Genomic DNA, 15,743 nt, shown 5'->3' with positions numbered 1-15,743 from the left:
TAATTAATCAAGGGAGAATAGATTGAGGGGATATTTACTGAAGCATTGAGGAATACAATGGGGGGCATTTACTGAATCAACGGAGAAGAGAGTGAGGGAGTATTTACTGAATCAATGCAGGATAGAGTGATGGGGTATTTAGTGAATCAATGGAGAATGGAGTGAGGGGATATTTACTGAATCAATGAGAAATAGAGTGAGGTGGTATTTACTGAATAAATGAATGGAGTGGATAGGTATTTAGTGGATTGAGATGTTGCTGTATGTTTTTGAATTCTGGTTCTGTTCAGGAGCTGTATCTTGTTGTCTCAGTGATTCACTCCAACCCATGGTCTCTCTGTGCAGGAGTCAATGGTGGAGAGCCCCTACGCCGTGCCAGGGATTGGGAGCTGGGTCCACAAGCACCTCACAATCCAGGGATTAACGCTATGAAAGTGGCTGCTCTGGTAGTGCAATCCCACCCACGAGTTAAGCGTTGTACCTGTTACTCATACAAGGACAAGGAGTGTGTGTACTACTGTCACCTGGATGTCATCTGGATGAATACCCCAGAGTAAGTCATGTGCAGGTGGAGCTGGCCTTGTACAGAACTTTAGCAGTGATGGCAGGAGGTAGGGCTGGGGCAGGGGGTAGGGGCTGGGGGTTAGGGGCAGGGGTTAGGGGCTAGAGTGGGGGCTGGGGCCAGGGGTGGGGGGTGGGGGCTGGGGGCTGGGGAGCAGGTTGTGAGTTCACTTTTCTATTTATCGCCTCACCATAATTGGTGCTGGATTCGTCGAACTCGAAACAGCAGGCAGGCACTGCCACCCCACCCTCTTCTGTGCCTTTGTATCACTCAAGCTCAAGTTACATTGATGCTCCCTCATGCATACAGGGCCCTTAGTAATGGGCAACAAATGCAAACTTCTCAACAGTGTCAACAGGCTGAAATCAAAGGTAATCCAAGAGATTTTGCTTTGGGGCCATCGATAATCCAACTCGCTCATCTTTCTGGTCAAATTTTTTTGTTTCTTGTTGAAGTTAAACTTCTATGAACTGATACAATTTGGCAGCAGTCAAACAGTCTTCTTTTATAAAAGCTTTACATTCAAGATATTCGTCGATATCTTTAGCAGTGGTAACATGGTATTGTTTTATTAATATAACTGAAAATCAGAATCACAAATAATAAGTATTTTAAATATAATGTTTAGACCACCAGCTGTGAGTAACTTAATTTAAATCAAAACCAATTGCTGTTTCATTGGTGTATGTAGCAAGTTTCTTAAAAAATTAAGTATATTTTTAATATTTGAAAACCTTAAAACCTACCTATGTGTGTCCTGGTGTCTGTAAAATTCAGCTTAATTTTCAGATTTTCCTTGAAGACCCACAAGTGAGTGTGATTAGTGGAAACATGCAATGGTGATTAATTCAGGACTGTCCCTAACAGCACTGTGGGTGTACCTACAGCACATGGACTGCAGCTGTTCAAGAAGGCAGCTCACCACCACCATCTCAAGGGCAATTAAGGATGGGCAATTAATGCTGGTCTAGCGAGAGACGCCCGTATCCCATGAACAAATTTTTTAAAAAATGACTGGGAGTCTCACCATTGTTATAGATTGGGGCAGCTTCAGACATAATGATTTTAAACTAGTGCAGAAAGTAGCAGCTATAAATTGCAGATGAAATTCTTTGATCTTTTGCATTCATTTGGTCGATTTTAAATGTATTGAACTGGAAAGAACAGCACAAGGTAACCAAAACTCCATGCCATTGCATTTAAAACCTAATGTCAACACTCAGTAAACGAACAATCAATTCTCTAACTAGCACCACTCAGTAGCTAATGATCAATTATCTAACTAGCACCAACACTCAGTTGCCAGCCCCAAAACTCATGAAATTGTGTTTGACAATTTTTTTAAGGATGTAACTAGTAGTGTAGATAAAAGGGAACCAGTAGATGTAGTATACCTGGATTTCCAAAAGGCATTTGATAAAATGTCACACAAAAAGTTAATAGTTAAGATATGGAGTAAGGGAGTTGGGAGTGATAAATTAGCATAGATAGAGGTTTGGTTAAGTAATAGGAAACATAGAGTAGGGAAAAATAGTGAATTTTCAAGTTGGCAGGCTGTGACCAGAGTGGAGTGCCACAAGGATCAGTGCTGGGGCCTCAGCTATTTACAATCTATATTAATGATTAATGAAAATGCAGAGAGTAATGTATCAAGTTTGCTGATGATACCAAGCTAGGTGGAGGACAGGGAGAGGCTGCAAAGAGTTATAGGCAGGTTAAGCAAGTGGGTAACAAGATGGCAGATGGAGTAATATGGGGAAGTGTGAGGATATTTACTTTGGTCATAAAATAGAAAAGCAGAATATTTTTTAAAAGGTGAAAAACTTGTAAGTGTTGGTGTTGAAAGAGACTTGGGTGTGCTCGTACAAGGAACACAGAGTTAGCATGGAGGTACACAAGCAATTAGGAGGGCAAATGGCATGGTGGCCTTTATTGCAAGGGGATTGGATTACGGGAATAAAGAAGTCTTGCTACAGATGTACAGGGTTTTGGTGAGACCACATCTGGAATACTGTGTGCTGTTTTGGTCTTCATATTACAAAAGAAAACAAGAAATAGGAGCAGGAGTAAGCCATTTGAGCCTTCTCCGCCATTCAGTGGTTGACCTTCTGCATCAACTCCACTTACCCACCTACTCCCCCCTTATTCCTTGATACCCAAAGTGACCAAAACTCTGTCTATCCCTGCCTTAAATATATTCAATGATGGAACATCCACAACCCTTTGGGGTAGAGAAATCCAAATATTCACAATCCTTTGAGTGAAGTAATTTCTCCTCATCTCAGTCCTAAATGATTGGCCCCTTATCCTGAGACTGTGCCCCGGTGTTTTAGATTCTCCGACCAGCAGAAACAATCTCTCAGTGTCCACCCTGTCAAACTCCATCAGGATTTTATAGGTTTCAATGAGATTTGCCTTCCTAATTTCTTGCTGCACCTCCATGCTAACTTTCTCTTCCTTGTACGAGCACAGCAAAGTCTTTCTGAACATCAACACTTACAAGTTTCTCAACTTTTAAAAAATATCCTGCCTTTCTATTCTTATGACCAAAGTGAATAACCTCACATTTCTCTATATTATTCTCCATCTGGCATCTTTTTACCCATACAATTAGCCTGTCTATCGTTAATCCTGACCTTGGTTCCAATACAAACCAAATGACCCTCATTTCACTGTAGCTTCTCAGCAACTAATCATTGTTTAATTTCCACAAAGCACAACAATTATAAAGTACAGCTTCAGCCCCACCATCCTGAGAACCCTGCACTCCCCTATCCCTGTACCTAGCTGTCTCTTGAATGCCTCCACTCCCCCACCCAGAGCCCATTCTGTTGATCACGCTCTGTGTGGAGAGGGTGTCCTGTAATCATTCCTTTCTGTAGTCATGTCTTGTACTGTGGTTCAACACACATTCAAATATTTTGAATTCGGGAGCAATTGTTATTTTTGTACCCTTGTGTTCTTCCCTTGGGGACCAAAATGGAGGAGTGGAAGGATTTGTAAGCTGACTCACACTTTGACAGACTGCCACATTCCTCCTGTGGATGGTAACCATCTTTCTCCTAGTCAATGATGGTGGGGAAGTGTTGGTGCTAGGTGGGGGGATGGAGTTACTCCACAAGTTACAATAATTAGAAAGTACAGATTCAGGGGTGCATGGGCTCTCATAACCCATATGCGGAGGGATGGGCTGGGGGCGCGTGCTGATTCCCACTGGATGTCAATTCAGAATTCAGTGCCAGAGCTCCAGTCTCCACTTACCAGGACTGCCCAGATTAGGCATTATACCTGGATTGGAGGCGATACAGTGAATGTTCACTAGATTGTGTCCTGGGATGAGGGGGTTGTCCTATGATGAGAGGCTGAGTAAATTGGGCCTATTTTCTCTGGAGTTTAGAAGAACGAGAGGTGATCTCATTGAAACTTACAAGATTCTGACGGGGTTTGACAGGGTGGACACAGAGGTTGTTTCTGCTGGTCGGAGAATCTAAAACATTGGGCACAGTCAGGGAATCAGGGGAAAGTGCAGTTGAAGCCCAAGATCAGCCATGCTCATATTGACTGACCGAGCAGAATCGATGGGCTGAATGGTCTGCTCCTGCTCTTTCTTCTGTTCTTGTGAAAGAGCATGAACACTAACCAGTACAAGCACTCAGTATCTAGCAACTATAATCAGTAATTTAGTAACAATTCTTAGTAAGGATGTTCTAATTGTACTAACACTGATGTCTAACAGTAGCTCTCGATAGGTCAGAGCCTCTGTGGAGTGGCAATCACCATTAGATTGCTACTCTGCTCCCTTATACTTCCCCAGGGCAGGAGCTGCAGATTTCTCACCTGCTCTTCTGACTTGGGCCTGGTGGGAAACGTGCAGCGAAGCGAGTCCCCATTGCCTTCCAGTGCAGAACAGGATCATGAGGGATGAGAAGCAATGTTCCGTTTTCACAGCACTAGCTGCCATAAAGCTGATAAGTTTAAAAGTCCAGGCCACATTGAGAAGCCAGAGAGAAGGTAAGTGTGTAAGGTAAATGGGTAAGATGGGTAGGGGGTCCTGGTGGGGGAGGGGCAGTCGGGTGGTCAGTCAGCGGGTGGGGGTGACCAATGGACAGTTGGAGGGTGGGGGGTCGATTCATCAGGGGGAGTGGGTATGGTCAGTTGGGGGTGGGATTCTGGCGGTCAGTTGGGGGTGGGATTCCGGTGGTCAGTGGGGTGCGAGATTCCGGTGGTCAGTGGGATGTGGGAGAGGATCGGGGTGGAAGCTGGGTGGTCAGTAAGGGGTAGAATGCCTGGTGGCACCGGGAATGTGCCTATGTCGGGACTTCCGTACCTTTCAGGGTGCTTCTGAACATCCGGACACTGGAAGATCTGAGCCATTAATCGCAAACATTGGCATTTATTGAAGAGTGGTTTTCTCACAGAATTACACAGTGTAGAAGAGGCCCTTCAGCCCATCGAGTCTGCACCAACACGTGAGAAACACCTGACCTACCTACCTAATCCCATTTACCAGCACTTGGCCCATAGCCTTGAATGTTATGACATGCCAAGTGCTCATCCAGGTACATTTTAAAGGATGTGAGGCAACCCGCCTCCACCACCCTCTCAGGTAATGCATTCCAGACCATCACCACCCTCTGTGTAAAAAAGTTTTTCCTCACATCCCCTCTAAACCTCCTGCCCCTCACATTGAACTTATGTCCCCTTGTGACTGACCCTTCAACTAAGGGGAACAACTGCTCCCTATCCACCCTGTCCATGCCCCTCATAATCTTGTACACCTCCATCAGGTCGCCCCCTCAGTCTTCTCTGCTCCAACGAAAACAACACAAGTCTATCCAACCTCTCTTCATGGCTTAAATGTTTCAGCACAGGCAACATCCTGGTGAATCTCCTCTGCACCCTTTCCAGTGCAATCACATCCTTCCTATAATGTGGTGACCAGAACTGCACACAGTACTCCAGCTGTGGCCTCACCAAGGTTCTATACAACTCCAACATGACCTCCCTACTTTTGTAATCTATGCTTCGATTGATAAAGGCAAGTGCCCCATATGCCTTTTTCACCACCCTACTAACATGACCCTCTGCCTTCAGAGATCTATGGACACACACACCAAGGACTCTTTGTTCCTCAGAACTTCCTAGTGTCATGCCATTCATTGAATACTTCCCTGTCAAATTACTCCTTCCAAAGTGTATCACTTCACACTTTTCAGGATTAACTTCCATCTGCCACTTATCTGCCCATTTGACCATCCTGTCTGTATCTTCCTGTAGCCCAAGACACTCAACCTCACTGTTAACTACCCGGCCAATCTTTGTGTCATCTGCAAACTTACTAATCCTACTAATTCTCTATAAAATTCCTGTAAAATTTTCAGCTCTTTGTCCCACTCACTCATACAATCTGCCTGAAATTAGCTAAGCCTGACTGAGAATCTTTCTCTCTCCCCCGGCCCTGTCACCCCTGCTGCCCCTCATTCAGTCTCTCCAGTGTCCCTCTCATTCATCATTTTTCTTTACCCCCCTACTCTCTCTCTATTCTCCTTTCACTCACTCTTGCTCCTTTCTCTCATTCTTTCCCTCAGCCCTACTCACTCTCCTCCCTCTTGACCCTTTCAATCTTTCAGAGGAAGATAAGAAACAGGATCAGGAACAGGTCATGAAGCCTTTCAACTCTACTCTGCTCCTCAACAAGATCATGACTGAATTTCTGCTCCAACTCCATATTTTCCACCTTATCCCCACTTCCCTTGATTGGCTTAGTCTCCAAAATCTGCCAACCCCAGTCTTGAATGTACTCAGTGAGGAGAATCCATAACTCTTGATGCAAAGAATTCACAAGCACTGAGTGAAGACATTTCTCCTCATCTCAGTCATAAGAAATAGGAACAGGAGAAGACCATTCAGCCCTTCAAGCCTGCTCCACCATTCAATAAGATCATAGCTGATCATCTTTTATTTCGATTTCCACATTCCCATCTAACCCCAATAACCTGTGATTCACTTGCCTAACAAGAATCTACCTACCTCTGCCTTAAAAATATTCAATGACCCCGCCCCCAGCACCTTCTGAGGCAGAGAATTCCAAAGTTGCACAACCATCTGAGAGAAAAAAATTCTCCTCATCTCTGTCCTAAAAGGGCAATCCCTAATATTGAAACAATGCCCATTAGTTCTGGACTCACCCACAAGAGGAAACATCCTTTCCACGTCCACCTTGTCGAGGCCGTTCAGGATCTTGTATACTTCAATCACCCCTCACTCTTCTAAACTCCAGTGGAAACAAGCCCAGTCTGTCCAACCTTTCCTCATAAGACAACCCATTCATTCCAGGTATCAATCTAGTTAACCTCCTTTGAACCGCCTCCAATGTATTTACATCCTTCCTTAAATAAGGAGACCAAAACTGCACACAGTATTCGAGGTGCAGTCTCACCAATGCCCTGTATAACTGAAGCATAACATCCTTACTTTTATGTTCAATCCCTCTTGTAATAAAGGATAGCATTCCATTAGCCTTCTTAATTACTGAACTTGCATGTTAACTTTTTGTGACTCATGTACTAGAACATCGAGATCCCTCTGTGCCTCAGAATTGTGCAGCCATTCTCCATTTAAGTAATACTCTGCTTTTTTGTTCTTCCTGCCAAAGTGAACAACTTCACACTTTCCCACATTAAACTCCATTTGCTAGGTCTTTGCCCACTCACTTAACCTATCTATATCCATCTGCAACCTTCTCATGTCCTCTTCACAATGTACTTTCCTACCTATTTTTGTGTCATCTGCAAATTTAGCTACCATGTCTTCACTCCCCTCATCTAAGTCATTGATGTAAATCGTAAAAAGTTGAGGGCCCAGCACAGACCCCTGTGGGACTCCACTTGTCACATCCTGCCAATCTGAAAAAGACCTGTTTATGCATACTCTCTGCTTTCTGCCAGCCAGCCAATCTTCTATCCATGCTAATATGTTACCCCTTCCACCATGAGCTTTTATTTTCCGTAATAATCTTTGATGTGGCACCTTATAAAATGCCTTTTGGAAATCCAAGTGCAGTACGTCTACAGGCTCTCCTTTATCCACAGTGCATGTTACTCCATCAAAAAACTCCAATAAATTGGTTAAACATGATTTTCCTTTCACAAACCCATGCTGACTCTTCCCAATTGCCTTGAGCTCTTCTAAGTGCCCAGCTATACCCTCCTTAATGATCGCTTCATATAACTTCGCCACGACAGACGTCAAGCTGACTGGCCTATAGTTTCCCGTTTTCTGCCTCCCCTCCTTCTTGAATAGAGGGGTTATATTTGCTACTTTCCAATCTGATGGAACCTTTCCAGAATCTAGGGAATTTTGGTAAATTAACACCTGCGCATCGACTACCTCATTATCCACCTCTTTTAAGACCCTTGGATGTAGTCCATCAGGACCCAAAGACTTGCAAGCCTGCAGCTCTATCAACTTGCTCAGTACCATTTCCCTAGTGATTTCAAGTTCACCAAGTTCCTTTCTCCTTTTCACCTCCTGATTTGCAGCTATTACTAGAATGTGTTTTGTATCCCCTATAGCGAACACAGAAGCAAAATATTTGTTCATTTCTTGCACCATTTCCTTTTTATCTACTATTAACTCCCCACTGTCACTCTTATGGAGAGCAGAGCCCTTACCCTGACACAAGTCCCCAAGTCCTGAAGAGGCTGGACAGGGACACGGGTTAACAGCCTCAGGGTAAGGGGAAATGGTTAATCATTTTGAAATGAGATGAGGAAAAATGTCTTTAACTGGAGAGTTGTGACTTTGTAATCTTCTACTCTAGAGGCTGGTGGCAACTTCATCATTGAGTAAGTCCAAGGATCAAATAGACAAATGTTTGGTCTCTCGGGGAATCAAAAGATCTGGGAATTAGGCAGGAAAATGGAGGTGAGACAAAAACTCAACCATGCTTGTATTTGAAAGGCAGAGCAGGCTCGAAGGGCTGAGTGGTCCTACTCCTGCTTTTATTTCTTATCTTCTTATGATGCTAGTTCTAGATTCTTCTTGTAATGATGTTGGTTGCATAACGTGCTGTTAAGGAAGCCTTTGTAGTCTCCTGTAGGTTAACAGCAAGTCTTTATTAACTACTTGTAACTATATACATTGATACAGGAAAGGGCACAGGCAAGGAGCCATCTCCAACTTAGGTCTTAACACGTCTCTGCTCAACTGATTCTAGCTCTGGGTCATGTGCCTTCTTACATCACTGTGTGGGTGGTACTGTACTCAGTCCCACATGAAACCTGTATATACCAGATACTTATACTACATCTCCCCCAAGTCTTTATCCCATGGAGAGGAAAGATTGACTACTTTGGGGTTGTTTGACTTAGAACAGAGGAGGTTGAGGGGTGACCTAATTGAGGTGTACAAAATTATGAGGTGCCGAGATAGGGTAGACAATAAAGACTTGTTTCCCTTGGCTGAGGGGTCAGTTAGCAGGAGGAATAGATTTAAGGTGATTGGTAAAAAGATTAGAGCGGACACGAGGAAAAACCAAAACAAAAACAGAATTACCTGGAAAAACTCAGCAGGTCCGGCAGCATCGGCGGAAAAGAAAAGAGTTGACGTTTCGAGTCCTCATGACCCTTCGACAGAACTTGAGTTCTTTTCTTGGACTCGAACTCAAGTTCTGTCGAAGGGTCATGAGGACTCGAAACGTCAACTCTTTTCTTCTCCGCCAATGCTGCCAGAACTGCTGAGTTTTTCCAGGTAATTCTGTTTTTGTTTTGGATTTCCAGCATCCGCAGTTTTTTTCTGTTTTTATAACGAGGAACAACCTTTTCACCCAGAGGGTAGTGGGTATTTGAAATTTGCTGCCTGGTTTGGTGGTTGAGACTGAAGCCCTCAACTCATTTAAAAGGTGCTTGGATCTGCACCTGAAGTGCTGAAACCTGCAAGGCTACAGGCTGGGTGCTGGAAAGTGGTATTAAAATGAGCAGCTAGCTTCTTTTTAATCATTTTTCTGGCTGGTGTAGACATGATGGGCTGAATGGCCTCTATCTAAGCTGTAACTTTTCTATGGTTCTATGGATACAGAGTTACTTTCATTTATTTCAAGACCTACATAAGTTTTATGTATTTACCTTATTGTTATGACCTTGATGCTTTCCAATATTATTGCTATTACAGTATTAGCATTAACAACATTCTCATTAGTCCATCTCCCCCCCTTTCAGGTCCTTGAAGTTAGAGATCTGGAGGCTTTAGAACCCTCTGTTCACTGCCCTGTGGGCACAGTGGCAGGCTCTGGTGGTTCTGTTCTTGTTGTTGGCTGAGAGGTTGGTTTGGTATTTGGGTTTGCTTTCATCCTTTTCTTCTTTCACCATTGCTTGATGGTGACCCACGCCTGGTCAGTTCGGCTGTTGTGTTGCTCCTCGGTTGCTGTTACTTTCAATTGTTTCTTGTGAGGTGGATGAATATGGTATTCGTCTCCTTGGTGCTATTTTTATTCTTCTTTCTCTGTGTGGGCCATCTCGATGTCCTCTGAGGTTGAGGAAGAGCATTTCTGTGGCGAGGAGGTGGTTGAGTGGTACACTGAGCTCTACGTTTTCCTGATGGTGAGAGGCTGCTACCAGGTTCCGGCATCCCTTGTGGGTGTGCATGCTGGCTGGAAGCTGCAGTGTGTACACTGTGCTTCCTGTGTTGATCTGTTGTACCATCATCAGAGTTGGAGGTAAAGGCTCTTCAGGATGCCGATTATTCTCAGGTAGCACTTCCAGTAGATGTGCAATGGGAATCTTGTGCGCAGTAGGTTGGCCTGACCATTGGGGACTTTCCGGGACCTGGGATGATGATGGGTAAGCCTGCAGTAGTGTTTGAGTACTCAGCACCATGTTGTTCTGGCTGGCTAACAACAGTAGTAATCTTTATCTCCTCTGCCATCTGGAGCAGACCCAGGGTGATGCAGGCATCCCTGCTCGGGAGAGAGAGAAAGGCTGGTTACGGATTACGTACATCAGCTCAAAGGTCTGTTTGCTGCCCCATGTTGTATTCTCTCCACTGATTGGTGTTTCTTTGGCAGACTATAATCCCTCTGTGCTACCTTGCAAGCTCACATTCTGTAATTGTGCTTCTGCCAATTGCTTTTGAAAGATCTCACACTCTTTAGTGAGAACCTCTACCTTCACTTGCCAGTCTATGTTCTTGATTTTCACCTCTTTGTAGACCTCTTTGGAAATGTAATTTTTTTCCAAAGTTCCTTCCAAATGTGAACTGTTTCCTTCAATGCTGCAGTCTCATTCTTGTACCTCTCAGCTTCCTCCTGGAACAGTGAACACTCCTGAGTCTTCTCTGAAAACATCAGTTCTTTCAGAGTGACATTAAATTCATTTTGTCTCACTATGTAAGATTCCCAAGGGATGAACTTGGAACGGAGAGATTCTTGCAGCCTGTTCAACTGCTTCAACAGTTTTTCCTTTTTGCTGCAAAGCTCAAGTACTTTGCGTTTTCATGTAATTGAACAGAGTCTCAGTGAGTTGGTCCTGTAGTTCTGACTGTCTGCTGCTCAAGTTATTCTTTACTCTTCAGCAACATGACAGAATAATGGGCTGAATCTGATCCTAAAGGACAATTAACTGCTCTGTCAATTGTTCATTTTCTTGACCTGCCCTTGTCTTCTCAATCTGTAAATCAGTGTATAGATTTGTCACTTTAAACTAAATAGAGGGTGTTGGGAGGGTTCTGGAGAGGGGATATTATCAAAGCTAAAGGACATGGCAGCATTGCAAGGCAGCTATTTAGGTATTGATACCCAGAGTGTGACAGGAAGGGACAGCATGTACAAACAGAAAAAAACAGCAAACAGAGTCAAAGGGGGAAAAAATGGTAAAAAGGCAAAATTAATGGCTCTTTACTTAAACACACGGAGTGTTTGGAACAAAATGAATGAATTAACGGCACAAACAGAGGTTAATGAATATGATCTTATAGCCGTTACAAAGGCATGGTTACAAGGAGATCAAAGCTGGGAACTAAATATATTTGCAAAAGGACAGGCAGGAAGGAAAGGGTGATGGGGTGGCATTGTTAGTATGAGATGAGATAGCAAGAAAGTATCTTGGATCAGAAGATGTAGATAGAGATAAGAAATAACAAAGGGAAGAATACACTGGTGGGAGTAGTCTATGGGCCCCCCTAGAAGTAGCTATAGACAGAGAATAAATCAGGAGATAATGAGTGCATGTGAAAAAGACAGAACATTAATCATGGGTGACTTTAATCTTCATGTAGATTAGGTAAATCAAATTGGCAGAGGTAGCCATGAGCAAGAATTCATAAAGTGTATTCGGGACAGTTTCCTAGAACAATATGTTGTGAATCTAACCAGGGATCAGGCTATTTTGGATCTGATAATGTGTAATGAGGCAGGTTTAATAAATCATCTCAGAGTAAAGGATCCCCTAGGAAACAGTGACCATAATATGTAGAATTTAGCATTCAGTTTGAGAGTGAGAAAAATGTCAGAAACAACTGTGCTAAACTTAAATAAGGGTAATTACAAAGGAATGAGGGCAGAGTTGGCCAGAGTGGACTTGGAAAGCAGTTTAGCAGAAAAGATAGTTGATAAACAATGGCAGACATTTAAGAAAATAGTTCATGACTCTCAACAAAGATATATCCCAGTGAGAGAGAAGGATTCAAGGAAGAGGATAAACCAACCATGGTTAACCAAGGAAGTTAAGGACAGTATCAAATTGAAAGAAAAACATACAAGGCAAAGATGAATGGTAAGCTGGAGGATTGGGAATTTTTAAAAAACCAACAAAAGATGACCAAAAATAAAGAGGCAGAAAGTAAACTTTAAGGGTAAGTTAGCAAGTAATATGAACACAGACAATAAGAGCTTCTTCAAATATATAAAAAGGAAGAGAGAGGCCAAAGTGAACATAGAGACTGAGGCTGGGTACATAATAATGGGGAACCAGGAAATGGCAGAGGAATTGAATAAATACTTAGCTTCAGTCTTCATGGTAGAAGATACTAATAGCATACCAAAAATACTACATAGTCAGGGGGCAAAATGGGGTGGGGGAGGAAACAAATACAATAACTATCGCTGGAGAAAAAAATACAAGGAAAACTAATGGGGCGAAAGGCTGATAAGTCCCCTAGACATGATGGGTTGCATCCTAGCATATCAAAGGACATTGCCTTAGAGATAGTGGATGAACTGGTAGTAATCTTCCAAGAATCCTTAGATTCTGGAAAATTCCCAGAGGATTGGAGAATGGCCAATGTAACACCCTTATTCAAAAAGGGAGGGAGACAAAAACGGGTAACAATAGACCAGATAGCTTAACACCTGCCATTTGAAAAATGTTGGCGTCCATTATAAAGGATGTAATGGCAGAGCATTTAGGAATACATAAACTAATCAAGTAGAGTCAGCATGGCTTCATGAAAGGGAAATCATGCCTGACAAATTTATTAGAATTTTTTGAAAAGTTAACAAGCAGGATAGATAAAGGGGACCCAGTAGATGTAATATATTTAGATTTCCAAAAGGTGCTTAATAAGCTACCACACATAAGGCTACTTAATAAGAGCCCATGGTGTTGTGGGTAGTATATTAGCATGGATAGAGGATTGGCTAACTAATAGAAAACAGAGAGTTGGGATAAGGGGGGTGTTTTTGGGATGGCAACCTGTAACTAATGGAGTGCCACAGGGACCAGTGCTGGGGCCTCAACTATTTACAATATATATCAATGACTTAGATGAGGGATGAGAGAGGTGAATGTCCTGTTGCCAAGTTTGCGCATGACACAAAAATCAGTGGGAAGGCAAGTGGTGAGGTTGACACAAGGAGTCTACAGAGGGATATAGATAGGTTAAGTGAGTGGGAAAAAACTTGGCAGATGGAATATAGTGTGGGAAAATGTGAGGTTATGCACTTTAGCAGGAAGAATAGAGGATTTGAATATTATTTAAATGGAGAAAGACTGCAGAAAGCTGCAGCACAGAGGAATTTGGGAGTCCTTGTACATGAATCACAAAAAGCTAACATACAAGTTCAGCAGGTAATAGGGAAAGTAAATGGAATGTGGCCTTTATTTCAAAGGGAATGGATTATAAAAATAGGGAACTCTTGGTAAAACTATACGAGGCACTAGTTAGACCACACCTAGAATACTGTGAACAGTTTTGGTCCCTTTACCTAAGAAAAGATATACTGGCATTGGAAGCAGTCCAGAGAAGGTTCACGAGGTTGATCCTGGGGATGGAGGGATTTTCTTATGAAGAGAGGTTGATTAGGTTGGGCCTGTACTCATTGAAGTTGAGAAGAATGAGTGGCGATATTATTGAAACATGTAAGATTTTTCGGTGGCTTGACAGGATAGATGCTGAGAGGTTGTTTCCCTTGTGGGACAGTCTAGGACCAAAAGCAATATTCTCAAAGTAAGGGGTCACACATTTAAGACAGAGATGAGGAGGAATTTCTTCTCTCAGATGGCAGTCAATCTGTGGAATTCTTTACTGCAGAGGCTAAGTCATTAAGTCTATTCGAGGCTGAGATAGACAGATTTTAATCAGTAAAGGAATCAAGGGTTATGGAAAAAGGCAGGAAAGTGGAGTTGAGGATTATCAGATCAGCCAAGATCTCATTGAATGGCAGAGCAGACTTGAAGGGCCGAATGGCCTACTTCTGCTCCTACATCTTATGGTCTTATTGCTGATAGCTCCAACCCACAGCTTTCTCTGAATTGGCATTCAACATCTTTTCCAACTCCCTTGTATTTTTCCAGGGGCATGTATTTTGTCTAAGAGTCTTTCAAGGCAGTGAGCTCTCTGAGTGCCTTTCTTGTCTGCTGTCATGCCTGGCTTTACTGGAGGTTCAGTTCTGCCAACTCAGCTTTGTTGTGAACATTGTCTGAATGTATTTCTGCTTTTTCATGCCTTGCCTTGCAGAGGGCTTTTTCCTTGCCGTTCACTACCAGCTACTGGTAAAGTTCTAGAAATGTGTTCACGTCTTCAAAAAGAAAATCATCTGGGACTTCTGACTCAGGCTTCCCGTAAAGATATATTGCTGGGGCTTCAGGAGAGTTCTGTGCCTCTCTGGTTTGTTTGGGTATTGTATTTTGCATTTTCATCTTTTTGCTGGGGGTTTTTTTATGTCTCTTATTAAGCTCTGAACTCTCCTCAGCTTGAAGGTTAAAATACTCATCAAAGACTGTGAACAGTTCCCCGAGGCTGACTTCAGATTACTCACTAGCCATGTAAATACTATGGCTGCAAGAGCAGGTCAGAGGCTAGGAACAGTGCGACAAGTAACTCACCTCCTGACTCCCCAAAGCCTGTCCACCATCTACAAGGCACAAGTCAGGAGTGTGATCGAATACTCCCCACTTGCCTGGATGAGTGCAGCTCCCACAACATCAAGAAATTTGACACCGTCCAGGACAAAGCAGCCCATTTGATTGGCACCCCATCCGCAAACATTGACTCCTTCCACCACCAACACACAGTACCAGCAGTGTGTACCATCTACAAAATGCGCTGCAGGAACTCACTAAGGCTCCATAGACAGCACCTTCCAAACACACGACTAGTACAATCAAGAAGGACAAGGGCAGCAGATAGATGGGAACACCACCACCTGGAAATTCCCCTCCAAGTCACTCACCATCCTGATTTGGAAATATATCGCCGTTCCTTCACTGTCGCTGGGTCAAAATCCTGGAATTCCCTCCCAAACAGCATTGTGGGTGTACCTACACCACATGGACTGCAGCGGTTCAAGAAGGCAGCTCACCACCACCTTCTCAAAGGCAATTAGGGCAATAAATGCTGGGCAAACCAGTGATATCCACAACCAGTGAATGAATAAAAAAAATTGAATGGTGGAACAGGCTCAATGGGCTGAATAGATGGTACACACTGCTGCTACTATGCGTTGGTGGTCGAGGGAGTGAATGTTTGTGGATGTGGTGCCAATCAAGCGGGGCTGCCTTGTTCTGGACAGTGTAAAGCTTCTTGAGTGTTGCAGAAGCTGCACTTGTCCAGGGAAGTGGGGAGTATTCCATCAGACTCCTGACTTGTGCCTTGTAGATGGTGGTCAGGCCTTGGGGAGTCAGGAGGTGAGTTACTCACTGCAGAATTCCTAGCCTTTGACTGCTCTTGTAGCCACAGTATTTATATG

General features: G+C 43.4%; 1 protein-coding gene across 1 annotated transcript in view; it reads left to right on the top strand.

Annotated features, from left to right (window-relative positions):
* The first annotated feature begins 405 nt into the window (after nucleotides 1-405).
* The window catches only part of LOC121287425 (endothelin-3-like), a 152,698-nt gene continuing 137,360 nt past the window's right edge, over nucleotides 406-15,743 (top strand). Inside the window, exon 1 of the mRNA XM_041205293.1 lies at nucleotides 406-553. Within this exon, the coding sequence (XP_041061227.1) occupies nucleotides 429-553 (125 nt within the window). The 5' untranslated portion in view covers nucleotides 406-428. The remainder of the gene's footprint in view (nucleotides 554-15,743) is intronic.

Source organism: Carcharodon carcharias, chromosome 14 (genome assembly GCF_017639515.1).
Source record: "Carcharodon carcharias isolate sCarCar2 chromosome 14, sCarCar2.pri, whole genome shotgun sequence".
Lineage (NCBI taxonomy): Eukaryota > Metazoa > Chordata > Chondrichthyes > Lamniformes > Lamnidae > Carcharodon > Carcharodon carcharias.
Note: the sequence above shows the minus strand (reverse complement) of the source record. Positions and strands in the feature narration are given on the sequence as shown.